Source organism: Aspergillus sydowii (genome assembly GCF_001890705.1).
Source record: "Aspergillus sydowii CBS 593.65 unplaced genomic scaffold ASPSYscaffold_11, whole genome shotgun sequence".
In the NCBI taxonomy this organism is placed as follows: domain Eukaryota; kingdom Fungi; phylum Ascomycota; class Eurotiomycetes; order Eurotiales; family Aspergillaceae; genus Aspergillus; species Aspergillus sydowii.
In genome coordinates, this window is record NW_024467869.1 from 977,411 (window position 1) to 1,002,844 (window position 25,434).

General features: G+C 49.3%; 10 protein-coding genes across 10 annotated transcripts; 4 read left to right on the forward strand and 6 right to left on the reverse strand.

The window, feature by feature from the left end:
- Positions 1 to 103: 103 nt before the first annotated feature.
- On the reverse strand, positions 104 to 4,543 carry ASPSYDRAFT_158655 (RNA helicase aquarius; the record flags this gene model as incomplete). Its single annotated transcript, XM_040842744.1, has 4 exons — positions 104 to 555; positions 620 to 4,102; positions 4,151 to 4,251; positions 4,308 to 4,543. The coding sequence occupies 4 exons, from the start codon at positions 4,541 to 4,543 to the stop codon at positions 104 to 106; spliced, it is 4,272 nt and encodes a 1,423-aa protein (XP_040699556.1).
- Positions 4,544 to 4,795: 252 nt separating this feature from the next.
- On the forward strand, positions 4,796 to 7,132 carry ASPSYDRAFT_92876 (THO complex subunit THO1/HPR1; the record flags this gene model as incomplete). The annotated part of the gene is made up of 7 exons (XM_040852744.1): positions 4,796 to 5,035; positions 5,103 to 5,181; positions 5,231 to 5,349; positions 5,405 to 6,088; positions 6,143 to 6,292; positions 6,342 to 6,655; positions 6,715 to 7,132. 7 exons carry the CDS (start codon positions 4,796 to 4,798, stop codon positions 7,130 to 7,132), a joined length of 2,004 nt encoding a protein of 667 aa, XP_040699557.1.
- A 1,677-nt stretch (positions 7,133 to 8,809) lies between these two features.
- Positions 8,810 to 9,725, reverse strand: ASPSYDRAFT_429231 (uncharacterized protein). The gene is made up of 2 exons (XM_040846559.1): positions 9,146 to 9,725; positions 8,810 to 9,075 (listed from the first exon to the last, which is right to left on the reverse strand). The coding sequence occupies exons 1-2, from the start codon at positions 9,592 to 9,594 to the stop codon at positions 9,024 to 9,026; spliced, it is 501 nt and encodes a 166-aa protein (XP_040699558.1). The 5' UTR covers positions 9,595 to 9,725; the 3' UTR covers positions 8,810 to 9,023.
- Positions 9,726 to 10,238: 513 nt separating this feature from the next.
- Positions 10,239 to 11,460, reverse strand: ASPSYDRAFT_429275 (uncharacterized protein). Its single transcript, XM_040846560.1, has one exon. The coding sequence runs from the start codon at positions 11,196 to 11,198 to the stop codon at positions 10,725 to 10,727; it is 474 nt and encodes a 157-aa protein (XP_040699559.1). The 5' UTR covers positions 11,199 to 11,460; the 3' UTR covers positions 10,239 to 10,724.
- A 1,224-nt stretch (positions 11,461 to 12,684) lies between these two features.
- On the forward strand, positions 12,685 to 14,572 carry ASPSYDRAFT_92877 (homeobox domain-containing protein; the record flags this gene model as incomplete). The annotated part of the gene is made up of 5 exons (XM_040852745.1): positions 12,685 to 13,265; positions 13,313 to 13,450; positions 13,523 to 13,655; positions 13,712 to 14,147; positions 14,208 to 14,572. 5 exons carry the CDS (start codon positions 12,685 to 12,687, stop codon positions 14,570 to 14,572), a joined length of 1,653 nt encoding a protein of 550 aa, XP_040699560.1.
- Positions 14,573 to 15,069: 497 nt separating this feature from the next.
- ASPSYDRAFT_184132 (putative copper resistance protein Crd2) lies at positions 15,070 to 15,963 on the forward strand (the record flags this gene model as incomplete). The annotated part of the gene is made up of 3 exons (XM_040843544.1): positions 15,070 to 15,629; positions 15,736 to 15,831; positions 15,893 to 15,963. The coding sequence occupies exons 1-3, from the start codon at positions 15,470 to 15,472 to the stop codon at positions 15,961 to 15,963; spliced, it is 327 nt and encodes a 108-aa protein (XP_040699561.1). The 5' UTR covers positions 15,070 to 15,469.
- Positions 15,964 to 16,190: 227 nt separating this feature from the next.
- On the reverse strand, positions 16,191 to 17,705 carry ASPSYDRAFT_92878 (uncharacterized protein; the record flags this gene model as incomplete). The annotated part of the gene is made up of 1 exon (XM_040852746.1): positions 16,191 to 17,705. The coding sequence occupies one exon, from the start codon at positions 17,703 to 17,705 to the stop codon at positions 16,191 to 16,193; it is 1,515 nt and encodes a 504-aa protein (XP_040699562.1).
- Positions 17,706 to 17,798: 93 nt separating this feature from the next.
- Positions 17,799 to 19,152, reverse strand: ASPSYDRAFT_429353 (PhzF family phenazine biosynthesis protein). Its single transcript, XM_040846564.1, has one exon. The coding sequence runs from the start codon at positions 18,830 to 18,832 to the stop codon at positions 17,891 to 17,893; it is 942 nt and encodes a 313-aa protein (XP_040699563.1). The 5' UTR covers positions 18,833 to 19,152; the 3' UTR covers positions 17,799 to 17,890.
- Positions 19,125 to 22,891, reverse strand: tof1 (putative DNA repair protein (Tof1); the record flags this gene model as incomplete). The annotated part of the gene is made up of 4 exons (XM_040851074.1): positions 22,712 to 22,891; positions 22,419 to 22,649; positions 20,247 to 22,361; positions 19,125 to 20,194 (listed from the first exon to the last, which is right to left on the reverse strand). Exons 1-4 carry the CDS (start codon positions 22,797 to 22,799, stop codon positions 19,125 to 19,127), a joined length of 3,504 nt encoding a protein of 1,167 aa, XP_040699564.1. The 5' UTR covers positions 22,800 to 22,891.
- A 222-nt stretch (positions 22,892 to 23,113) lies between these two features.
- Positions 23,114 to 24,178, forward strand: ASPSYDRAFT_157886 (3-hydroxyacyl-CoA dehydrogenase family protein; the record flags this gene model as incomplete). Its single annotated transcript, XM_040842676.1, has 3 exons — positions 23,114 to 23,242; positions 23,293 to 23,392; positions 23,448 to 24,178. 3 exons carry the CDS (start codon positions 23,114 to 23,116, stop codon positions 24,176 to 24,178), a joined length of 960 nt encoding a protein of 319 aa, XP_040699565.1.
- Between the last annotated feature and the right edge of the window lie 1,256 nt (positions 24,179 to 25,434).

The window sequence follows — 25,434 nt, forward strand, 5'->3', positions numbered from 1 at the left end:
CGCTTGAAACCTTTTATTACCAGAATTTGTAAACTGGAGTTCATAAAAATCAAGTCAAGTTTCTGGCTCTTGGCCATTCCGTTAATTTTTTTTAATGTCATGTTCAAGTGTATACATGCTCGTGCAATGGATCTTCCTCCCCTTCTTCACCTGCCCCAAGCATAACTTCATCTCCATCTTCTGCCACAAGGTCGCCCTCCTCGTCCGGCATCGTCTCATCGACAACCGCGTCTTGTCCGCCCATGGCCTTGATTTTGGCTTGGGTCATCTCGAACACATACTGGCCGAGGTGCTCCACACCTTCCATGGGACTCCCTTGAACATCGTCATCCAATGCCCTAGTGGCAGGGAACATTTCTCCAGGGGCGAGCATGAGTTTATCTGGACGCTGTAACAGCAAGTCAAAGGCGGGTTTTAGTTCGTAGCACGACTCAAAAACCTCACGGCGGCCAAGAACATATAACCCTAGGCGGGCACGCGAAAGTGCCACCGTTAGACGACGTACGTCACGGAGATATCCAACTGTGCGAGTTCGCGTAAGGGAAAGAATGACATCTAGAGAAAAAAGTGGTTAGTATGAAGACGTTGGCCTGATATAAAATGTATAGTGGGGACTAACAATCATTTTGCTCGCCTTGGTACCTGTCTACAGTCGTAACGATCTTGGGCATGCCAAACAACGTGTTCTTGGCGCATCGATGATTTAAGACATCCTTGATTAATGCCGTTTGACCCGCATAGGTTGCAAGAATGGAGATCTTTGATGCGGGATATCCAAGAAGTCGCATGAATTGGAAAATAGCAACCGCATACTCTGCTTCCCCAAGGTTTTGGATGAAATGAGGGGTCGGCTCGCGTTCTCCAGAACCTTGGTAGTCTGGAACATTGATGAACTGGTATTCAAACTTGAAACCTGCATTTGCCTGTTTGAACTCCTGCGCTTCTTCAACGATGGGGAGATTCCCGAGGTTTTGGTACCGCCATCGGAAAAGCTCCGCGATGCTTGGTCTGGCACGACCCTGTTGGTCGAGAGTGATGGTTGGGACCCCTAACCGAACTAACCGAAGGAAAAGACTTTGTTCGAAATGGGCATATTGTCGGAAGGCCATATTTTGGATGATCGGGGAATTCTGAAGGTGGTCTCCGCATAGAACAACCCTTTTCAGAGGCAGTTGACCTTCTTTCATATTTTGCAAGGCAGCGGGGATAAAACTTTCAACTTCCGTAACCTGTGCAGCTTCTTCCATGACAACATTATCGTAATGGAACCCAAGACCCGCAATTTCCTGACGTCGCATGGCCGCGTGCGTACTTGTCATCGCGATTATTCTCGCTTCTTTGACAAGCAGGTAGTTGGCCTTGTCTTTGGGCTGTCTCAATATTTCGAACGGGCGAATGTCTTCTAGCTCAGAAAAAATCTTGTCAATGTGGCGCTGGCAACCCTCTGCCGCGTCAATCAGTGACTCTTTCGGAGCAGAAGGATCGAACACTGGCGCCGGAGCGTTGGAGAAATACTCATGGAATGGGAAGGTTGCTATTATCTCTTCCGTTGATGCATTCTCGGCACGAGCAGAATCCCAGTACTTCGCCCATGCGGGTTTGACATAGACTGTATTGAAGTAGCCGGCAGTCTCACAGGAATTTCCGTGTGCACCTTGCGCTCCTATTGAAGCTGCCAAGCGTGTGACCTCCGCGAGAAAATAGTTTCGATTGTCGAGGAATGACTCAACACGGCCATACTTACTATAGCTGGACTCTGTATCTAATTCTTCTTCGCCATGACCGAGGCGCAGTAGATGACGCTCATCGATATCCAACGCAACAATTTTCTGGAAAAGTTGATTTAAGGCCTGATTGCTGTGTGCAACAAGTAGTGTGCGTTCGTTGGGGAAATTATGATAAATATTGTTGATAATTTGAGTGACGACATCAGTCTTTCCGGTTCCAGGAGGCCCGATAATAACTGTGAGCCCTGGTTGCGTCCCCGAAGCAATTGCATCGATTTGAGCTGGCGTGAAACGAACAGTATTGAGTTTTGGCGCATCTACTGGATATGGGCCTGGGTTTGGTTGTTTGTACGTGGAAACGCGAAGGGCCTTAGGTGCCGCTTGCGCCTCCACAAATTGGTCCCTCCGGCGCTTCTTCGATGCACCCGATACAGGCGGTTGTGTAGGCTCTTCGATATATTCAAGGGCATAGGGAGGGGGGAAGCTCGACGTAGCATCGCCAGAAGGCTCAATTGTCAGGCCCGGGAAGCTCTCGATCAGATGTTGCCAGTCCAAAAATGTATCTCTAAAGTCCACAGACTTAAGCCGATCAGGCAATTCCGTGAAGCGGGCTCCGGCAGGATCTCCATAGCCCAGGAAGATATCCTGGATCCACGGAGGCAAGGTAATATCAGACACGATAAGCCTTTGCATCGTTTCGAGGATCGACTTGAAGTTATTCTCTCTTCCTCTCCTTCTTGCAACAACATTGATCAGCGGGTAGATATCAGGCTTCCCTTGCAAATCACGATCTTTATCCCCTTTGAAAGCAACGGGGTCTAAGTTGACCAGTAACCTTCTAATGCGAGGGCGGGATCGGTACCCGTTTGCCTGACTAGAAGTCGGGTCGCGCAACGGACGACCGGCTTCATCGAGGACTTGTACAACGTCTGCCGACCTAAGGTGAGTAATACCAGGCGCCTGAGCAGCATTGGAATCTCTCAATCCAAATTTACCTGGACTACCAGGTTGCACAGCGAGCAGGAAGACAACATCGTCAGGACGAAGAGAATCCCACTCCGTACGGATGTGGTCTGCCAATCTTCCAACCTCGATGGTAATCTCTGCCCGCACGAAAGCTGGTTTATCGGATCCAACCTTGGGGGGAGCGACCTCAATTATCGCGGGCTTTGCAATTGGAATGGCCATCCGTGAAAATCCATCGAATGTCAAAGTTTTTCCGTCCTGACTTGATCGAGGTTGCATTCGCTTGATGATAGATTCCATGTCCTTTCGGATCTGGAAAAAAGCCTCCGCACGGTACAATAGGAATGACCGCCAAAGAAAATCGCCGAGGCTGAGATACTGAAGATTCAGTTTGGGCATAGCGAGTGGCCTGGATCCATCGTACGTCTCGTTTCGAAGTAAAGATGGGTCGTACAGACTTTCTTCCGTCGGGACAACACTGAGATTGGACGCGGCCTCTTGGAATGTTGTTGTCCGTTCATAATACGACAAGAGCACCTCCATGTAAAGATGACGATCAGATGCAACGTTCGCTTGCTTAGGGTAATTGATGCGAAATCCTAGGCGCGAGCATAGGGTTTGAAGCTCTGAATCGTCCAGCGGACTTAGTTGACCCGCGAGTTCGGAACGCTGTTCAATGGAGCCATAATTTGATAAAGCCAGGATTGTCAATTTGTCCCTAAAATGTTTCATGGAGGTCCTCTGTAGTTGCGCCAAGTCATGACAATGAGTATCGTACATTGCTTGGGCTGAGAGGGCCTCCCCCGTATAATCGTTAATTGCAAATGTAGCGAAATGTTTGAGGAGATTATAGAAATCGCGGAAAAGCGCGTTTTCTGCCGAGCCATATAGCTGAGATAGACGCAAGATAGGTAGGAGGTGAAGATCCTTGAGCAACGTATTTACGTATCGTCTCGTGGGAAGCTGGCTCTCGAGATCGACAAGAAATTCGAGAAACCGCTCGCAGTATCGAAGGTCATCACTCTCGTCTTTCTCGGGCCCGTTCAGTCTTCGGAGGAAATCTAGGAGCATGGTGTACAACCAAGACCTCTCGAATCGCATTCTCGTCTTAGTCGGTTCGTCTCCAGCTTCGTAGCGCTTCGTAGATGCCCTCCATGCCTTTTTTAGATTCGGGGCTTTTGCAAGAGCCCGTTCTCTCGCCTCCTCACTATGAAGATTATGCCAAATCGATATGGAAACCAAGGGAGCGCATTCTTTCCGGATCAATGAATTCTCGAGCGATTGAAAGGCACTGATCATAAACGACATGATGGAAATGCGGGAAAACGTAGGGAGCGACTGATCTATACTCATGGAAAGGACCCGGTGGAAAAGGTTTGAGAAAACATCGGGTCGGTCTGAGAAGATTTCTAGAATTGGTCAGACTTTATACGCCATATAAGTAGTTTTGTCCTTACCCCATATTGGCAAATGTTCTCTCTGTTTGACGCTCACAATCAATGTTAGTAGTAGGACATGATAATTCGAGGCGTCTTCGGTGTAGGTTGGCCAGAGAAACCTGTTGGTAATTTAGTAACGCCGAGCCAAACCGAACAGAAACGAGATGCGCAATACTTTTCTAGAATGTTTAAATTCTCCAAAATAAGAAGTGAACGGAAACTGAAGTTCTCGGCTTCCAGAGGATCCCATATATCCTTCTTGATCACATCATGCTTTACTTTGCGAACATTCGCAGCGTCGAGCCAATGTGTCCTGGCTAGTCGCACCCAAGGACTATCATCGCGAAAGTCCTCCACAGTCGGTCTGGAGTCGAGGCCGGACGCCATGGCATGTTGTGTCTGGAGACCCATCCCTCAATGTTCGAGTTGCCCAAGAGCCAAAAGCTCTCCTAGCGCGGTCCGACAGGTACGTACATGGATTTGCGCAAATGGTTTGTGGTGGCCGACCCAATTTAGGCGCGCGCCTAGCGCATTTTATCATTGGTGGGCTGAGGCTCGGAGAGCCGCAGCAACGAATTGGCTCCAAAGACTAAAGCTCCCTCGCAAATCCAACTTCACCTGCGACGGTGGTGTCATCGACAAATGTTGCCTCCGGAACAGAAAATGGCGAATACAGATGTCGATGTGATCGATATCTACAGGAGATTGATTGACTCTCTCTTGGCAAAGGCAGAACAAGTCAAGCCGGGAAAGGAGATCGAGCCCCCGTTGACAGAAACACAGCTTGGGGAATCCTTTTGGCTTATCCATGGTGAAGATGCGCCACTTGTCAAGCAATTGAGTCAACAAACACAGTTTGCCGCTGTGGAAATCGCTTTTCGAGAAAAGTTTTACGGTCTCCTCGTATTCCTTCCCTTCTCAACCCCCATCCTCCCTCCGGAATCCGCAACTGACAGCACTTTTATACCAGGCCTCTACAACGATCGAAGACTCCGAGTTTGTTTGTATATGGAATTTACTGGACATAATATCTGTTTTTTCCGACAATGGTTCGTTTTCGCCTCGCAAAGTATTGAGAGACCTTCTAACGCCATTTAGAACAATGCGAACCCGGCCTCATATTCTGGTTGATTGAGGAACTATTAGACAGCCAGACGATCGAGGGTTGTCGCAAGGTTTTTGATTACTTGGAGTCTCGGAGGGAACGGAACACGAAGGTACGCTTACCCTCAAACCGCACTTACGAAGGTTGGCCCGCTGACACGTCTAAAGAAACATTTTAAACAAAAGAACTTGATTATTTTAAGGTCTTGCAATGAACTGCTTCGTAGGCTCTCTCGAGCGGAGGACACCGTCTTTTGCGGCCGTGTGTTTATCTTCCTTTTCCAAAGTTTCCCTCTTGGGGATAAAAGCGCGGTGAATCTCCGAGGCGAATATCATACCGAGAATGTAACGGCCTTCGACGATATTACGAAGGAAACCACTGGTGGAACAGATGGCATGGATTTGGATATGCAGGATGCCAAGGAAACAACGTCGGTAGCCGACGTCCAGAAACAAGAAACCGAATCCCAAGCCATCACCGAGAAGGATGACAAGCTGACCGCGCTTGACATGAACAAGACGCCAAAGGTGACCGTTTCTCAACCTGGGGCCCAAGCAGGCGAGCGCACACCCGATCTCAATACTCTCTACCCCATATTCTGGGGGTTGCAAGCTTACTTCTCCTCGCCAACGAAAATATTCAATGCCCAGCATTTCGCCACTTTTAAGACCGGACTCGAATCCACACTATCGTCTTTTAGGACGGTTAATACAGACCTCGAAACTTCCAATAGCAAGACACATGAGGAAATCCGGAAGTCGACCAAGCGGAAACGAACCACAGATGGGCCTGAAATTGCAAGCAGCTTCAATCCAAAATACCTGACGAGTCGAGAACTTTTTGATCTTGAGGTATCTTCTCAGATGTGCTATACAGTTTAAAAACAAATAACTTACTCTTCTTAGGTCAACGATACTGCCTTTAGACGACATGTTTTGGTCCAAGCCTTGATCCTTTTGGACTTTATGCTGTCACTTACGTCAAAGTCAAAAGCGAAACTGGCCGATTTGACCAACAAATCTGTTCTATATGGATTTTTACTTACTGACGAGGATGTAAGATACTTCTAACACTGTTTATTTTGCTCATATCTAACACCGTTAGGCACAATGGGCCGTGAGAATGAGGAAATCAATTGAAGGATATCTTCAAGAAGGTTCGGGAGGAAAATTTTACTATCGTATGGTGGATACTGTCCTATCGCGGGATAAGAATTGGGTGCGCTGGAAAGCTGAAGGCTGCCCTCCGATAGAGAGGCCTGCAGTTCCAGTGGATGAGTATCTTAGCGCGCGCGAAAAGGCAATCAAGACATATGCCAACAGACGACTTCGTTCTTCTCCTATGAACTCTCTCAACCTAAAGTTCCTTTCTGAAAGTGAATCCTCATCTGGAATTAAAAGACTCAAAGAGACCGAAAGGTAAGCACCCGAAATCCAAACCGCTCAAATTAATTGATAGCGTTGTTTGACATATTCAGGTTCAATGTTCCCGCCTTGGAGTCGCTCATGCGGGTTATCGAGGATGTTGAATTTGACATTGATACCGCGCAAACGAGGGAAGATAAAGAAGCCGCTGTTCAAGCAAAAGCAAGCAAGACATGGCTGATGCTGCGGCTTTCCACTAAAAGCAAGTTCTCAGCTTTTGACAAGATCGAAGACGGGAAAAATCTCAAGTCCCTCTTTGAAACCACACAGTCCACTGAAGCCACCACCCAGCCTACCACAAGTACGCTACAGGATACTACAACCAAATCTCACGAAGGCGAATCAAATCGGTCATCGCAGGACCATGAAATGGACACTGAAAGTGGGGGAGGCGCATCTGCTATGGCTGAAGAGAAGGCAGCTGATGTGAATGACGCAGTGAGCGCCGAGGCTGATGTGCCGGGATCATGAACATGCATGACTGCCGTCGTGAATGCAACGGTTTAAAACTGTCATCGTTTTCATTGGCTTTATTGACGCTGAATTCGGCCGATCAACTGCCTGGCACAAACAACTGCAGCCAAGGCGAAACCAATTAACAAAGGGTTATATTCTGAGTCGCTGTTCATCCCATGCAAAGTTCCAACGGAGGGTTGGCATTGGGTAAAAGGTAGCAGTAAATTCATGCAATCACTGATGGCTCAACAGGGACGCCTGCGCCGGTTTATTGGTTGACGGCATGCAACTTCTCTTCCGCCAGGGACAGGCCTCAATCATCTCCTCGGTAACAGTTCGATGCATGTTTCCCCACCGAATCTTTATGAAGGAGAATGCCCGTCCAGCGTGGCTATCTGTGTGGTCAGTGGGTTATACACGATATGGGAGACAGCTCCTTGCATATCTAGTGCTGCCTAGGGGCGACTAATGGTTGGATGTGAAAGCAGAACAATTGGCAAGCAGTCTCGGATCGCACTCTTGGTTAATTATCTTTTGGTTTAGTCAGGATTATACTCCGACATTCGCCACGGAGTTTCTGCTCATAGAGCCAATACTTTCCGTGGTGCATGAATGGACGATATCTGTACGAGAGAAGCTGAGACGGACGGGCTACCCAGTAAATAATCGGCAATTACAGGATCACTCGAGAAATCCTTTGACCATTTTGAGTTTTCTATCCTGTACACGGATCTCGGCGGCCAGTTTTAGTCGCCTTAGCAAATTTTCAATGATCAACAATATTACTCCCCAGCAAAGTACCTGCATTAATTAGAAGCCCGGGCCTCATCTTGTGTGGTGGTGAAGAACGGCATGCATAAACTCCAATTTAACCGAAACAATCCCAGCCTGATGATAGCGTGACAAGTGACAAGTGACAACCTGACAGCCGGACAAGGCCAATAGCGTGACGGGTTCCGTACATGGGGGAGCAATTCACTGGCACCTTGAAATCAGAACATGGAAGTGCTGATGTCCTCGAGGCGAGATTAAAGGGCGTCTGTCATGTTTCACGGTAAAATTAGGCTCGAGCCCTAGAAGGCGGAAGCTGCCCGGTTCTTCACATCTTGATTAGGCCGAGAAAAGCACCAACGCCTGATCCAGCGTTTCAACGCTCCCCAGCAGCAAAGAGGAACATGGCGAGACCAAGAATGCAATCATCCCGACATCCTAGATGGATACTGGAGGTATCAGATTGTCCAGCAAGGATCCATGATGGCGACAGTTACGTATATGTCGGTAGAATGTGCCTCGGTAGAATATGCCCGAAGATAAGGCACATCCCGCCACTACGGAGTCCAGGACTGAAAGAATGGAGATGGGGCGTTTCAGCTTGGCTGGTGACCCGCACAGACCAGACGAGGACTGAGGAACTAAGGTCTCGTATACTCTGGCCGAAGCTGAAAAGCAAAATGAAGGGGAGGCTGTTCTCCATCTGAGCACGGCGCGAAGCCTTAAAGCAGATTAAACCAGCATCACCGGAATGGCTTTGACTGGCTTCTTTGTGCATCGTGGATTCGACTGTGATCTTCTTCCCCGCACCGTTGCCACACGATGCCACTGCGATCCAGGATCACCGATGTCCTTTTAAGACCAAGAAGAAAGCTTTGACGCGATCATGCCATAGTGCAGAATAGTCTCGACACTTGGATCCTTCAGGTTAGGGGCTTACGAAGTCCCTGCCTCTCTCTACTCTCGGTCCAGTCATCTTCATGATAGAAGCCTCCGGGAAAGTCTGTTACCAAAGTACCCGCTCACCGTCTGTAAATGTGAGGTATACCCACCCACAGGGCGGATATCAATACGAATAGTTAGTCGGGTATCTCACATTTCCCATCTCCGAGATTTCGCCTGGAACTTTTCCTATCTAGGCAAGAAACCCAGTCTTCAAGATCAAGGTCAGCAGCGGCTGAATATGACTATGACGGTCAATGTCAATCCTTCACAAGTTGACGCATTCATCCGGTGAGCAAGGGACACGAGTCTCACCACTGGCCAGGGAATTCTCCGAGCAAAGCCAAGAGCAAAAAGCCTTTAGAACCTCTAGAGCTGCTTCTATCGTTTTCCACCGGACGATTCCGTGCGAACCTCGTTCCTGGAAACGTTGTCTCCTCCGAGGAGTCTCCTTCTCCTTCGGAGGCAAGATTGACGACATTGGTCTCGAGCGGAGCTGAGCCCCATTGGGTATGAAGTAATTCTGCCGATTGAAATCCTCTTCGAAAAGGGTCTTCAATCTTTACTGCATTCCCAGTTACCCACAGAAACACGAAGTTGCTCTTCTCGTAATGGAGCAGAGGTATTGTGTACCGCGAGAAAAGAAGGAGCAAAATGTTGGAAACGAATAATGGCTCCCAGGTTATTTCGCAGTACCAAGTATGCGGAGCTGCGTACGGAGTGTTCACGGACATACTACCCCGTCCGTCAGCCTCGAGTGTCATAACCTGCCTAGTTCTCTCTTCTGCTCTAAGCGAGCTCACCTCAGACGCTGGATTCGATCAACAGTCGACCTGTTGACCCACAAATGTCGCGCTCGCAGTAAAACTCCCAGTGATTTCTTATCTTTTTCTCGCTTTTGGCTTCTCTGCAGCATGATCATTCTGGAAGCAAAACGGCGTTTCGAAGATTGGTTTGGTTTTCTTCTGGCAGCACTGAGGTCCTGCACTGGCCCTGTTCCGTCTCGCTCTGTGGACGTGAGCGTTTCATGCAGGTGCCTGTTGGTGGAGTTCCCTTCCCCTCCTGGCTCCTTCTCGCCCCGCCTGCAAGCACTAGCCCGTGGAGAATGGAAAGCGTCGAAGCCGTTGACAAGCACCCGATTTTAGCGCAGACTCAGACAGTCTCGGTCCAGTGTCCGTTCTTGTACGGAGTAGTCTTCCCTAGTGTTGTCCTGGATTTCTGGTTCCCAGCAAGCTGCCCGGGACATGAATCCAGGTCCAGCCTCCCAGTCCCAGGAAACTCTGAATCAATAGGGACGATTCAGGTCACTACTAGTAATCGCCACGACTCGCGTCGATTGTGGTGATCGTCACCACGATTCCCCGACTGCCAGGCCCTGACGCAGATTCCGTGGAGCAAAGTCTACACCGCAGAAGTAACCGTCGACCTTTTGAAGACCGGTCGACCGGTCGTCGCTCGGTAAAAAGGACACCACCGCGCTAGTCCAAACCAGGCAAGGAGGTCAGGGCCTCCTCCGTCTGAGGCTTCTCCATTTGGTGGAATCTATTCTTCCTGTCGCTCTCTCGATCTCTCCCCAAGTCCTCGTCCTGTCCCAAATTGCTCTAGTGGATGAATTATTCCATGATCCATTGAGCCTTCCTCCAGGACCCGTTCTGTTCCTGAATTCATCAAACAAACCAGAAACAGCCAGGCGGAGTACAAGAGGAGCCTGCGATCTTCACCACTGTATCATTCCCGGCACCTGCTGTCATATTCCGCTGCCCACCATCCCCATTATGGATCGTGTATTTCCGCGTGGGAGGAGACGAGGTTTCACTTGTCCTCGTGTCGTCCCCATTCACGTCGCTGGAGAGTTGGGACGGTGTGTCTTGGCTGGCTGATGCCAGACAGGGCGCTAACAGGGCTTCAACGTTAGGGCCTCTGTTGCCTCGATCCAGGCTCTGTGTTTGGTGGATTCCAAGCGAAAGCACCACTTAGTCTCGCTCTCCGGAACGTCTTCCACATGGTGTGCCATCGTCTCCATCGGAGAGACAACCTGAACCTGTGACCTGTTAAGACTAATCATCATGCTCAACGCTGGTGCTTGAGTCGGTCCCGGCTCCGACAGACTAGCCATCAAGAGCAAGGGTCCGCTTCTCCCTCGAGCAACGGGTGATTGGTGAGCAAAATAGACGGTGGGGATGAGTCTAAGACTGTCCCCCAGTGACCCGCAACTATGCAATGCTGCGGATTCAGGAATCATCCCGGTTTGGCGTGCTTGTTCCACGCCCAAAGATTTGCCAAACAGTTTTGGCCTTCGACGGGCAGTCCCTATCGATAAACTCACGCGAACGGCGGCTCCTCTCTCCTCTGTAGCACCCTTGCCCATGTGGAAATTGGATAAGCATAGGTGGTGGCCTCTTCCTTTTCATTGCACGGTGCACCATGAGTCGCGCGAGTCGGCGACAACAGTAGTTCCATTCGTGAAAGTCAATCCTCGATCGCGTACGACTGTACTAAATAGTGTCGCATTACTGCCATCTTTGTCTTTTCCCACAGGGTTGCTGCAGACTGCTCCCTGTTTACTGTTTAGTCCTCGTGGGATCATCTACTTGCCACCTTCTTATCAACGTGTATAACCATCCTATTGCTCTCCCTACAATTTCAAGATATTCACTTATTATTATTCTGTCTCGATTTGACATCCCATCTACTCCGTATTTTTCCCTTCAATTTTCCTGGTTCTATCTTTGATTGGTTTCCGCCCGACTTTGTCTATCCCCCGAACTCCAGATAGCGCCAACGTTTGTTCAATCCAAAACACCTTACGACGAACCTTTATATGATCATTACTATCGTCAGATTCTACTCCGAGTAGTAGCTCCACCTAATAGACTCCCGCCGCATACCGTGCTACAGCTGCCTCTTTGTTCGAATTCCAAACCAGGTTCTCCAAATACCCACCTTTCTGTTACTCTTCGTCTGCATTAGCCTTGTGAGTCCCGCTGGCACGTTCTGATACTTCTGGGACGATGGCTCATGCCTGCAGCTTGGCGTGAGATATCTCAGCCTTCGAGTCTTTTCCTTGAGAGACAACTTGTCAGTTTTCCTCGAGTCGCCTCCTGCATTAGGCCGTGCTTGCCATTCGTCTAGAAAGTCGAGACCCGTCAGCCTTCCTTTCATCGACCGGAGGAGACACTCCATCGCCAGTTGCCACCCCTCATTCCTGGCACTCCCCTCCCCTGCAGGGGCACAAGTGACAGATCCTGTGGATCATTATTCTCGGACTTTGACCACAGTCCTGGACCTAAGCGCCGCGGGCTTCCTGGCCCTGTTTTTTGAATACCTTGATCTCTTTGTCGTGACCCGCTTGGCTAAGCACTGTTTAATCTCTGATCCTCCCTTCTTCCCTCACCAGGCGCCAGGAGGTTGGAGTTTTCGGCCACACAAGGACCTAGCTGTCCAAATCAATCTTTATTTCTTACCGCTGGCCTATGGTGACCTCAGTCACGACTAGGTCTCCCCTTTAATGTTTTTATAGGAAACATCTACTTGGTTAGGTCATTTCTTGTTTCGTCAGCTGCTGAAGCCGGCAATAGTCCCAGGACGGTCTAAGAACGGCAAACGAGGAACCTACTATTTACTTCCATTCTTATCACTACCCCTGGACCAACGACTTCGAGGCCCTTGGCCCTTCCAGAAGACCTCCGACAACTTTCTTGGGTCCACCCTATTCAGGGCCCGCAGTGTCCCTTTATAGAATTCCATCAATATTTGATCCTCCTTCGACATCATCTGAGAACTTCCTACGCCTGCACCGAAATCGTGTTCCTGAGGGATCTTCATGAATTAGGTAGAAAGGGGGTATCACGACCATGTCAGTCAGTGGTCCTTGTGCATGGGTGTCTCCGGTGCCATCACCAGCTACCCATTCCCCCGCAATCACGAGTTCCTGGGCCACGGTCTCGTGGAACAGCGAGCAAGCGCTATCGAAATCGAGGGTAAATCTCCCGGCTCTGTCCGGAGTTGGAGGGAAAGCAGGCGAGCAAAACAAAGTTTCCGCTACAGAAATGCAACCTACTGGGATTAAAGCTGAGAAGAATTTTCCAGTCCTGCCTGCTGTCGGTCCTGCCAATGCAATGCAATACCCGGGTGGTGGAGCATCGTTGGATGGCGTGCAAGGCCAAAATACAAACGCCCAGGCCGGCACCATGTCAAGGTTGAAAATAGGCTGCCTCGACGCCGAGAATCGAGAGATGGAAGATACCCAACCGAACGAAGAAATAACCTTCAAAGTCAAGTCCGAGATCACAGACGATCTGCATGAGGACGAGAAGGACAATAGCGAGATCAACGCAGCCTCCTCCGACGATGACGGGGCAGGATCATCTGTTGCCGGTGAGAAGAGGGCCTCCCAGGATTCGAAATCAGATAAGAAAAAGATGAAGAGGTTTCGGTAAGTCAACGAATGTCACTGCTTGTTCTATTGCTGACCCTACGGAGTCTCACACATAACCAAACACGCTTTTTGATGAGCGAGTTCACTCGGCAGGCACATCCTGATGCAGCACACCGAGAGCGACTATCAAGAGAAATTCCTGGACTAACTCCCCGTCAGGTTCAGGTCTGGTTCCAAAATAGGTACTTTTCTCTCTGCGCAGTGAATGGCTTTTCTCCTTCAATAATCTCTAACGCACAAGTTCTCTTAACTAGACGTGCCAAACTCAAGCGGCTTACCAGCAACGATCGGGAGCGTATGTTAAAGTCTCGAGCCCTGCCGGATGACTTTGATACAACTCAGGTGTTACGAACTCCTTTTGGAAGTAAAGGTCCTTCAGAAGCACCGGTTCGATTACCCACATTCTGTTGGCTGTACTTCTAGTCTAATATATGTGTACTTAGGGACTCCTCACCGAAGGGCTACCGCGCCTAAACGATGACGATTACGTTATATCTCCATTGAGCTCAGCCTCTACCAGTGGCCCTGGCTATCCAGCTGCCTCATCAGAAAGGGGCTTCGAGAACTATCAAAACCGAGGGGCAGCAGCAACGGTTCCAGACCTAAGGAGCAACCGTGGAACTTTCCCTTTCCCTCGATCGAGCAGTTTCTCTGAGTCTTCTTTCAATACCGGGCTTCAATTTCCCGGTCGATTTTCGAGACCTGGGGCAGAGGCCATGGGTCACTCTGGGATTTCATATCGGCGGCCAATGGACTACGTTATGAATCGCCCAGCAAATGGCATGATGGTTGGCTACAACCAGCCTCGCCCATTGGAGGGCTCTGTATCGCCCACTGGCCAGCCAGAATCGCAAATTCCGTACGGAATTGACGGTGCTAGTAAGTCCCCGGCTCGTATTCAGGCGGCCCACAGTACTAAGACAACTGCTCTTGTTATAGGTCCGCAAATACATAACTATCAGTCCCCCCTTTCGATGGCCACTCCAAAAGCATACGGTGGAATGGAAATGAGCACGCACATACAGCCCGCTGGAAGAAACATGCCCATGCAACACCTGCCGATTTCGGACGCGCCCGAATACCGCCACTATTCGTACGAGCATCACCCTTATAGTATTACTACCGGAATCCCGTTCTCGCAATCCAATGCTTCCAGCTTGAGTCTACCAGCATCATTCCCCTCCGAGACGGGGCATATCCCGGTCAGCAGCTCCGCCGATGAAAGGATGAACAACCCTGCCAATGCCATGGATCCCTTGAGGGCAAAGTACGGACAGGGGTACGAATACGCAAATTACCTCTAGACTGTGAAGTGTGAACAGTCATTTCTTCTCAATTTTCGCCCCTCTGTGCGTTATTTCCACGGTGGAGGCATTTTATAATAGATTGGACGGTTGTACAAGTACAACCTTAATTCATCGGAAGAGCGCCTGGTTCTTTCTAGTATATGTTGGTGATTGGGTATAGTTCGACATTTTTCTTCACTCTTGTTTTATTGAATACTTATTGCTTACAAGGCGGAAAATCATTGTTTGTATATGGAGTTGGGATGATTGGCGCTGGGTTAGTTTCTTGTGCGCATAACTGCTATTTGCTATGCTTGGCCTTGTTTAAAAGACTTTTATTTTTTTTAGCTGAGCTATAATGTTAAATCTTTACTATTTTTTGATATGCATGCCTACTTTCAGCATCCATGATGAAGCGTGTGCCATCTCGCCACCCGCGACATGTAAGTGTTCCAATCAGCTGTCAGGAAAAGCAATTACTTTGGGGCTGACAACCAACTAACTGCGCAATGCACAAAATTACCAATCTCAAGCTCAGCGATCTATATTCGACCAATCAATCTCCCATGATTTTCTGACACGGCCCCGGCGCAGCAGGTGCCGCTGTGGAGTCCAGCCAATCAGCATTGTCAGATTGCTAAGCACCGCCGCTGATGACTTGATGCGGAAGAGACCTGACGATGTATAAGTACTCCAGCACCACCAGATAATGTTTGATCTTGTTTTCCCTCATTTATCTACATATATCCTCGAGTTACCTTCCTGTGGTAATCAATTCACTCCTCACCAAATCCACCCGCAAACACATTGGAAGTATTTCACAAAGAATCAACTGACGCCACCACTCCAATACCATAAACTTCAGCCCCAAAGAACACCTATCTGCGGGATATAATAAAACAAAAATCAATCAAAATGGTCCACCCTGCTTCAACCTGCTGCAAAACCAACCCTAGCGGCGGCTGCGTCTGCGCTGCACAAGCAAAGTGTTCCTGCGGCAAGGAATCCGCCCTCCACTGCACCTGCAACAAGTCTGCAACTGAAAACACTATCCAGGGTGCTAGATGCTCTTGCCGTATGTTTAATGCCTCCTAACATTTCACTTTTGCTCGATACCTGTATACAGAGTGTTATTGGGTCGTCATTTGCTAACTGCTTTTTTTTTTTTTTTTGCTATCTAGGTGCTCGTCCTGCCGGTCAGTGTACCTGTGAGCGAGCGACGAGTGAAAACCACCCTGTGACTGGAGAGGCGTGTCCTTGTGGAAAAAGACCAGAGGGTAAGCTTTCTTCTTTCTTGAAATTTTGGTTCTCATGTCGTTGCTGACTTTTTTGTGCTAGCTTCGTGTACCTGTGAGAAGGCCAGCGTCATTGATTCCGCCCTCGAGACGGATTTCACGACTCATGCTTAGATGGAGCAGATTAAAGACTTAGTGATATCGGAGGTTTCTTTTTTTGTTTTTTTTTGTTTTCTTTTTTTTTTATTCTGAAGTTGTCATTGTATCATTCAATTAGGGCTGGCGTTGCAAGGAGTTTCTGAGGTAGGGTTATTATGACACAGTATCATCGGCGCATGCAGCCTCAAACAAATCAATCCAAACTTCAACGAGAATAGTATCTAAGTTACAGTCATTACCGTTTAAACCATCCACGAATCTCCAAACCGACGAATGTATCCATCTCGAAACTCTCGCAAGCTTGCACTCGCCTCATCCGTCGCACAAACATTCTCTAACACCATAAACGCCCGCTTCACTCGATATCCGGCTAAATCGCCACCAGGCGAGTGTTGAAATGGTCGCGAGTAGCTTGAAGGCATTTCGAAACCCGTCGCAATATCCGGCTCGTTGAAAGAATCCTCGTACTGAAAAGCGTTTGTGAGAGTCATGAAGCGACCAAGCCAATATGCCTGAGGCATGGCTGTTTCGACCTGTGGCCGATCATTGATTTGCGGTGTTAGCTTTGTTCTCGTCTTGGGATTTGACACACGAGATGGAACCCGTCCCGGGATAGTAAAAGTATGAGGAGGAGCGGTTGGTGGCAGTGGTGTTGGTACCATTTTCTCTATTTGGACCTTCCGTCTGGCACTGCTGCTGCTAGCTAGAGGTAGCTTGGATCCTAGTCCATTTGCACCTTTGAGGGTGGACCGGTTCCCGTCCGCGTCTACTGGAAGAATTGCTGTGGGGCGCTGTAGGCTCATCGGGTATGCCTTCGGGGTGTTATTTTCTTTGGCTTGTTCGTGAGCCTGCGCCTGTAATTGTGCTTTCTGTATCTGATTCGTTTCCCCTGCTAAGCTAGGGGTCGGGTTCTGTACGGGTATCGGCAATTTTGTCTGTTGAGGCGATTGGATTTTGAGGTCCTCAAAGCCCTTGGGCAACCAGATGCGTTTGGAGAGTGCCATTGTGTTCCTCGTCGTTGCTGCGGAAGGGGCCTCTAGAGAAGACAGCCTGTTGCGAGGTGGATATGGGCGAGGCAGCAGGCACTGGCTGTTGCTGTTGCTGCTGTAACTACCACTTGCTCGTCGCTCTTTCTTCATAGGCGCCGGTGCTGGTGCTGGTGCTGGTGCTGGTGCTGAAAGCCTCACCTCCACAGGAGTATTTTCACGGCCATTGTAGCCATGAACAGATTGTGGTCTAATCACAACGAATTGCCGATCCTGATGTTGAGAAGTGATGTCTCCTTGTGGTGTTGGCATGCTCGTCCGGCTTGATGAACCATCTATTGGCTTGGGATTGGGCTTTACGGATGCGTGCGTGCGAGGAACCACATCGAGGCGATTGAGACGCGAGGCAAAACGTCGAATTCGGAGAGCTCTTGTTACACGGGATGGGTCTGGGCTATTCTCCTCGTGCTCGCACTCCGGTTTCTGCTCGTGTCCATGGTTGTTCTCGTAGCCTCTGTTGTTTACTGCGTATAAAGGGCTGCGATGGTGTGGTGTGGGGATGCTGCGGGTTGAACGAGCGGATTGCGAGTCGTCGCTAGATATACCACTGCCCTCCCTAACTGTGATTGACGTCGATCTGCTCTGCATGGTTGAAGTATCCTCAGAGAAAGAGGTGCATCCAAATTTGCAGCTAAGGTGTTTTCTGAAGGTGTTGCGGAGGATTTGAAGGGTTATTGGTAGGCAGCCTCTGCGCTTCTTGTTTCCGGCCATGATGAACACACTCAGGAACAATTGAGAAAGATGCAAGGGCAGAGGCACACAGAGCAAAAACAACAATAACCGTGCTACATTTGTTTTGGGGGAAGTGTAATGTTTGTTTACGGCAGCAGCTTGCTGGTGAATATGTGAATATCAAGGCCCACCTAGTTCGTCGTTCAGCGGCATATATCAAAACATCAGACATCTTCAGGGACCACAATTCTGCCTTCAGACACCCTCACAGAACTGCCCATCAAAGTCAGACTCTCAATCCTACCCACCTCCCCAATCACCACCTCAACGCCAATCTCGCTGCGTCTCCCCATCTCCACTCCCTGCACAACATCATACTTGAACTGTCCAATCCCCCGTCCACTCAACGAAAGATACGCCGCCAACCCACTTGCTGCACTTCCTGTTGCGGGATCCTCAAGGTTTCCTATGATCGTCCTCGTGCGAATAACTTTCCTCCCCAATTTCTCATCCTCCACGTCCCTGACATAAAAGTACGTCACAAGCAAACCTTCAACCCACCCTGCATCTAGATACGCCGAATCGGCCGCCTGGCCCCCATACGCTGTCGTCACAGCGCCCAGTGCTTCAAGTGAGGGCAGTTCAACAAGAAGCTGGTTCATACCTTTCACGACAGAGAACAGAGCAACCGACGAAGGCGCCAGGTACGGCTTCAAGGACGGATAGAGTCGCAGCGCTTCGTTTAAAGGGTATTTGTTCTCGTGGGTGTGCACATTATGCGCTACACGCGCTGCAACAACACCCAAGTTTGCATCCTGCAAGGTAATCGGGAAGTTTCCAGCCTTTAGCTGCAGACTCGTCACCTTGGCGTCTTGCTCTGGTGCGTGGTGAAGAAACCACGACGCAGCGCCGATGGTCGGGTGGCCCGCGAAAGGAAGCTCGGCGCTCTCGGTGAAGATGTCGATGGTGCGGGATTCGCCGGTTCCTGTCTTCTGGTGGACAAAGATTGTCTCGGAGAGATTAAACTCGCGCGCGATGGTTTGCTTTTGGTGTTGAGTGAGTTGGGGTTCTGTTGGGGAGGGGGGAAAGACCACGGCGAGAGGGTTCCCCTCGTACCTTTTCGTGGTGAAGACGTCGAGGGTGACAAAGTTGACGTTGTTTGCCATTTCTTAAATACACGAGTGATGTAGTTTTGGAACGGCTTCGTGTACGAGGGGGAAAGGTCGGATATTAAAGTTATAGGCTATATCTACGTAGGTAATATGGAGGACTAGAGGCCGCCGGATTCCCCACATTCGTCAATGCCTTGAGTCATCACTGTCGAAGGCGCAGATGAGTCACGGCCAGCCAGAAGTTGTGGAAACTGATGTTATTCAACGTTCAATGACTGCTATATATGCATCCAATCCAACCCAGAAACTCCAAACTCCTCGTATCTCATCACGAAAATGTGTCGCATTATTCCGAGTCGCTTTCGACGACAAAACCAGCCCGCATGCGTCTGCGACCTGGAGCCGCCAAAGGCGCGTCTTCTTCGTCCTCTTCCGCTGCAGCTTCGTTCTCTTTAGGGCTAGAGGTGCTGTCATCCTCCTTACCAACAAGCGGTTCGGCTCCTATCTCTCGGTCTCGGCTGAATGCTAGGTCGTCATCGAGATAAAGCTCATCCTCTGCCGGGGTCTCCGATACATCTTTGTTAATGTCATCGACTCCATCTAATGAGGATGTCACAGAGCTCTCCCGCGACAGCATACCCGTGGCGCTCATAAGAATGTCTTCGTCCTCCACCTCAGGACTAGCTTGTGGACTATGCCTCCGTCGCTTTCCACCCGCTTCACGCCCGCTGCTGGCACTCGACCGTTTTCCTCGTTTCTTTTTAGAGATGCCTCCGGAGCCTTCAGTTCTCCCAAGAAGCAATGCCTTCTTAATCCGCTCGGACTGTTCCCTGCGTCTTCCTTCCTCGAGACGGAAGAACTCCTGGTCCCCCTCTTCGTCGCTTTCCTCGTCACTAGCATGAACGTATAAGTCACTCTTGATCTTCGCTAGACGGGACCTAGTATTCTCCAGTTGCGCCTGACGACGTTGTTCCAATGTTTTATCATCAATTGGCTCCCTCTCCCCGTTATTCTTGTGTTTTCTTCGCTTTTTCAGTTCATCGAGCACTTTAGATTTGGATTGGGGATTTGGAGGAAACAGTGGTCCATCAGGGATTACATCTTCACCTTCGGAGTCCGATCCAAAATTCACATTGACGGTTGTTAGGTCGGTGTTCCGCCTCGGCTCGCCGCCATACTTTCGGCGCAACAAGTCATTGGGGTCACGCTCGTTTGTATTCCCAACCACTAGTACTCTATCAATAACAGCCTTTGAGTCTCGCAATTCGGCTGATTGGAGTCCAGAAGGAATAACCCAGGATATGCCTTCGACATTTTCTTGCCCTAGCCGCTCGAACTTCAACATAGTCATCAGGAGTCGGAGTTTGGCGTTCAGGAACATAGCCTTCTTAAACGATTCATCTTGCGGTTTGACAACTAAAACATGTTAGTGGAGGCGTCCCTGATGATAGAACTAAGAGACACATACCGATTATGGGGTTCGGAGTATCTCGAGACTCCGGAAGGTCGACATCCTGATCATTCTGTTCCCATGCTTCCCTTTCATCAGCTGCCGACCCTAAAACCTCGCTGATCCACTTGGCCATTGCAATATGTTCGTCTTTGACTAACGCAGCAACCACAATAGTGAGCTTCTCCTCCACAGTGGAAGCTGCCTTGGGGTCAACCTCTAGTTCAGCTGGGGGTCTTTTGGTTGTAGTTATCGTCTGCCTTTCGTGTCCGTATTCAAGGTAGAATGCGGTTGAGTTAATTTTACTGAACAATAGCTCGGTGATTAAAGCAGGCCTTTGGTCGAGTTTTTTCGTGAGTTTGCGTACGAGCTGTTTCACCAACTCTTCCCACTCATTGAAAACGGGTTTCTTAGAATCCATTCCACCCGGTCCTTTGATCATGCGGTAAAACAGATTAAGAATGTCAACTCGGAACAACAACACAGTCATCTCTTGCTTGAAGGCTATCCGGTAGAAGTAACGATGGGCGCGTTTCAGCTGATCTGTGTTCAATTCCTTGTAGAATTTGGTGAAAGCCACGAAGGTATCGACACATTTCTGGTTGCAAAACTTCCCAGCAAAACGTGTAAAGTCAAACTTACGTTCTCTTGACATTTTTTCGGCCTCGGCATAATCTTCATTTTCAGATCCCAGTTCCTCGTCATTGTCCTCATTGCTTGGCTGTTCATCCTGCCTTTTCTTTCTCGCTCGTCGTCGCGATCTAACCTGCATATCGACATTCTCTTTAGAATAGCGTTCCAGCATCCGCAAGAACACATGGGACAGCTCCGTGCATGCGTCAAGATAGCCAAATCCTTGATCCGTGTACCCACGAATAATGGCAAGTATGCGATCATGGGTAGTTTCCTCGTAGAAAATCCGATTCTGGATGTTCTCAGCGATCTCTTGATCCTCTTCAAGTGGTGATTGGGCCATTTCTTGTATCGTCAATAATATCTGTGTGAAACACCGCATGGCGGCGTTAAGATCTTCCCACTCCTTATGGTCAAGGCTATACTGCATCGATCTGTTCAGAAAAACGAACGTTTCCTGGTTGAAGACCCCGGCAACTAGCCCGAAACTATCTTGTTCCAGTTCCTTCCCGGGGTTTTCACTTCGTGCGTGCTTCTCACGTTGCCGGGCACGGCGAGCGCGTTCTGCTCCAAGAAACCATGCAACAGTATAGAGATAGTGGCGCTTATTAACTTCGAGGACACGAACAGATTCTCGTTCAATTGCCTTGCGGACATGTACGAAGAGTGGGTTAAACCCTGAATCCAAAAACTCTTCAACGAACATTCGCAGATTTTTTGTGGCAGTCTGATTGATATGGACCGGTGTGCTGAAATCATTGTTTGCCGTCAAACCCTGATGTTTTCGGCCACGCCTAGGTCTGTTCCATTTCTTGGTTTGGTCCATCTTGAGTAGAGTCGCTTGGCTATCTTTGAGCACGTCCTGGCCGGAAACTGTTGACAACTTGGCATCATCTCGCTTAACCCAGATCATCGTCCCGAAACGGCCGTGTCTTGTTGGTGCGTTCTTCGCGTACTCCCTTCGCAAAGATGATTCTTGCTGTAGCAGATCATTTAGTTCATCAGTCCGCTTGGCTGTCCGTTGAGCATCATCCATAAAAAGTTTCTCGACGTCGATGCCTTTAACAATGTGAAACAAGGTTTCAAGAAGCGGAATATCCAACATGTTGAAGTCCTCGCTCACGTTTGAACACAGGGTAAGCAGGAGAGCAAAGACATCCTGATCATGGAATGCGTTGACCGTCGCCGACCTAGAGGTCTCTTCTTCCTCACCTTCCGCGGCAAGACGCGCATTTGCAGAGATTATCGCAATGTTCCGGAGCAAGTACAGCATAATCTTGAGTATACCTTCGTCCCGAGTTGTCCGTTCTGGCCGAGGAGTCGCCATGCTAGGCAGGCCGATTCGAATGGCAGCTCGCAGGAGTCCGCAGCTCGCGAAGTTAAGTACACCGCGTTTGTAGGACACCTGGGCCTGTTGTAAGTATGGTATGTGACGATGGTGGTTTATCGTCATTTCGCCATGAATCTCTAATGGCCAAGTCAAGGGGACTAGCAATTCGACTGCAATCTGTCAATATACCACGTTCTTACGGGGAAAGCTAAGTGCAAACCACTTACTACAGGCTAGCGCAATCCTTGACATATATTTGCTCTGTTGTCCATCGCTCCACCAAAGGGCCAGGATTTGGATAAGGTCCCCATTGACAAGATTCGCTTCCCCTACGCAGCGCGCAACATCCATTCGGTTGAATTTCTCGTCGTACAGTTTTAGCCATCGCTTGATATCCCGTAAGCAAGACAGGGCGTCATCGCCGAGCATGTATCGGCCCGCATCTTCGCCGTTGAAACCTCCAAGCTAGAATTGTCAGTCAACTGCAATTACATTCATCATATCGGAACACGTAGACTCACTGCTGTGACCAAACTATAGACGTGCGAGCGGACGTCGGGGTCGATCACCTCAACGGTCTGGTTATTAAAGGCCACTTCTTCCTCCATCACGGCCCGTTGAAAGTATCTCGCTACCTTTGGTGTTTGTGGTCGCCGCCCTCTCAACCGCAATCAAATTGACAGCTCGCGTCGAGACAAGGCCAATCACCACGCGTCGATCGCGCGTCACCGCGTTGCGGGCGGGAGTCGGATACAAAGGCGGAGAAACTAAGGAGCCGGGTAGCCGAGGATAGCCGATGACATCACATGGGCTTCTCATCCGTTGTAGATTGAGCGCAAGTCAAGATCTCTCTTCTGCTTTATTTCTAAATATCTTATAGTGTTCCCGTTATTCTTCGCCAGAATTCAAGACCATATTGACGATGCCTTTTCCTTCGCTCCACATTCTCTGTCGCAGAGGCCCCTCAATGGGCTCTCGGGCGTTCAGCACATCTCCCGCCGTCCGTGCTGCCGAGGTCAAATCGCTGGGAGTAATTGGAGCTGGACAGATGGTTTGTTGACCTGCACATACCCAAGCGTAGAATAAGCTAATAGTCGTTAGGGTCTCGGAATTGCTCTCGTCGCTGCCCAAAAAGCTCAGGTTCCAGTGACCCTGGTCGACAGTTCCCAGGGCTCTCTTGATAAGGGCCTGAAGTTTGCGGGTGGGTAGAACCTCGTGTCCACGGGCCTGTTTCCAACTAACCATCAATACCATAGACAAACTACTGGATAAGGATGTATCCAAAGAGCGCATCACAAGGGAGGCAGCGGACGCAGCACGCGGCCGGATCACGTCTACCTTGAAAATGGACGACCTATCATCAGTGGACTTTGTCATCGAGGCAGTCCCTGAGATTCCAGATCTGAAGACGTCTATATTCAACAAACTCGCACAGATCGCACCTAAGCATGCGATCCTGGCGACAAACACCTCATCCATCTCGATAACCAAGATCGCTGCCGCTACAACGACAAATCCCCAGGACCTTCAAGGCCCGTCGAGAGTGATCTCAACCCATTTCATGAACCCCGTTCCTATCCAAAAGGGTGTGGAGATCATCGCAGGCTTGCAAACTTCCAAGGAGACCATTGATACATCCATTGCGTTTGTCCAGCGCATGGGTAAGATCGCATCCGTCTCTGCGGACTCGCCTGGTTTCCTAGCAAACCGTATCCTCATGCCTTACATCAACGAGGCCGTTGTCTGCCTTGAGACCGGGGTTGGTGGGCGCGAGGACATCGATAATATCATGAAGAACGGAACCAATGTGCCCATGGGACCGCTGACATTGGCTGACTTCATTGGGCTAGATACATGTCTGGCCATCATGAATGTTCTGCACCAGGAAACTGGGGACAGCAAATACAGGCCATCTGGATTGCTGAAGAGGATGGTCGATGCGGGGTGGTTGGGCAAAAAGTCCGGAAAAGGTTTCTATGACTACTGAGGGGCATTGAATCCATCAAACCATGATATTTCGAAAGAACTTTGAGATAGACTGTATTGGAAAATAATTGTGAGCGAAAAATTCAGGAAAATCAAATACCCCATCCACTAGCTTGAAACAAACGACGATTCAACCCCAGTTTGCAGACTGCATGGAGTTTCTACATAGCAATAGTGCCAACAAGGCAACAGTTTTACCATAGTCATGGCTCTTCAGGCTTTGTAATGCCCACAATAGCCCAGGTAGTATTCTTAAAGTTTTTTATTGCCAGTTGAACATGTCGTTTCCGGCGACAGACACAACCGCTTTTAACCTTGCGGCAACAATGGCAGCTGGGAGTAATTAAAGGTTGAATAGCCCCAGGTAGGAGCAGGAGGGGAGCAAAAGACGCTACTCAACAGATAATCAACACACCACAGCAGCGTCTCGTAGTGGTGCGGTCTGTCATGTTCTTCCTAGCCTACGGCAATAGAAGCACTCCCCCCACTGCTTCCTATCCATCAACGAAGGTTCCGTATCAGTTTGTGCCCGACACCAAAGACAAATGGATACATGACAATAAGGGACAGGCATAAGTCCAAGAACGGGAAACTGGGACTCGTTGACGCGGATCCCCTTCAGATTGTATTCGTTTCCGCACGACACATCGGGACAAATAGCAATATCTATATAGCGGTGCGCTTCGTTCTTTGACCTTCGATTTAGGCGCTGTCATTTCCTCTGCTGGTAAATATTGGAAAGCTGTCCTTTTTGGCTGATGCCATTCACTGGCGCCGGGAGGGAACAATAATGAATGGTTACGCGCATATTCGACCATGTCCTCTAGTTCTTTGCGCTCCCGGCGGTTAAGTCAGTCAGCAGTCGGAGAGCTTGAGATATGTTGTTATGAGACTTGTTTGGGAAGCAGGTCGAATATATGAAATACAACCATCGGCCATCCTTACTCATGGCCCATCTTTTAGGAAGGCCTGAAGCCCAAGACAATGCCAAAATTTTCCTTCAGTGGGTGTTGTTTCAGTGAACATCCTAGATTCAGCTAGCACGTCCATGTCCAGCTGGAATTTGTCATGGCAATTGACGGAGTTGACCCATCGACATTGGGATGAATGGATAAGTGATTCTGTCCGCTTGCAATGTAGGCCTACAAAGTACAACCTGTCAGTCTTGTCGGAAATCGCATACTAATAAGTCAACCACGGGCGGAACTTACCATAACTTTGGGGTTAAGTCAGAGAAAGAAAATATAGAAATAACCC

Coding starts and splice junctions, on each gene's coding strand:
- ASPSYDRAFT_429275 (XM_040846560.1), bottom strand. CDS start 11,198: ATGGGCAAGGGTGCTACAGAGGAGAGAGGAGCCGCCGTTCGCGTGAGT.
- ASPSYDRAFT_429353 (XM_040846564.1), bottom strand. CDS start 18,832: ATGGCAAACAACGTCAACTTTGTCACCCTCGACGTCTTCACCACGAAA.
- ASPSYDRAFT_429231 (XM_040846559.1), bottom strand. CDS start 9,594: ATGACACTCGAGGCTGACGGACGGGGTAGTATGTCCGTGAACACTCCG. Junction 9,076..9,145: donor GGAGAATTCCCTGGCCAGTG/GTGAGACTCGTG, acceptor TGACCGTCATAG/TCATATTCAGCCGCTGCTGA.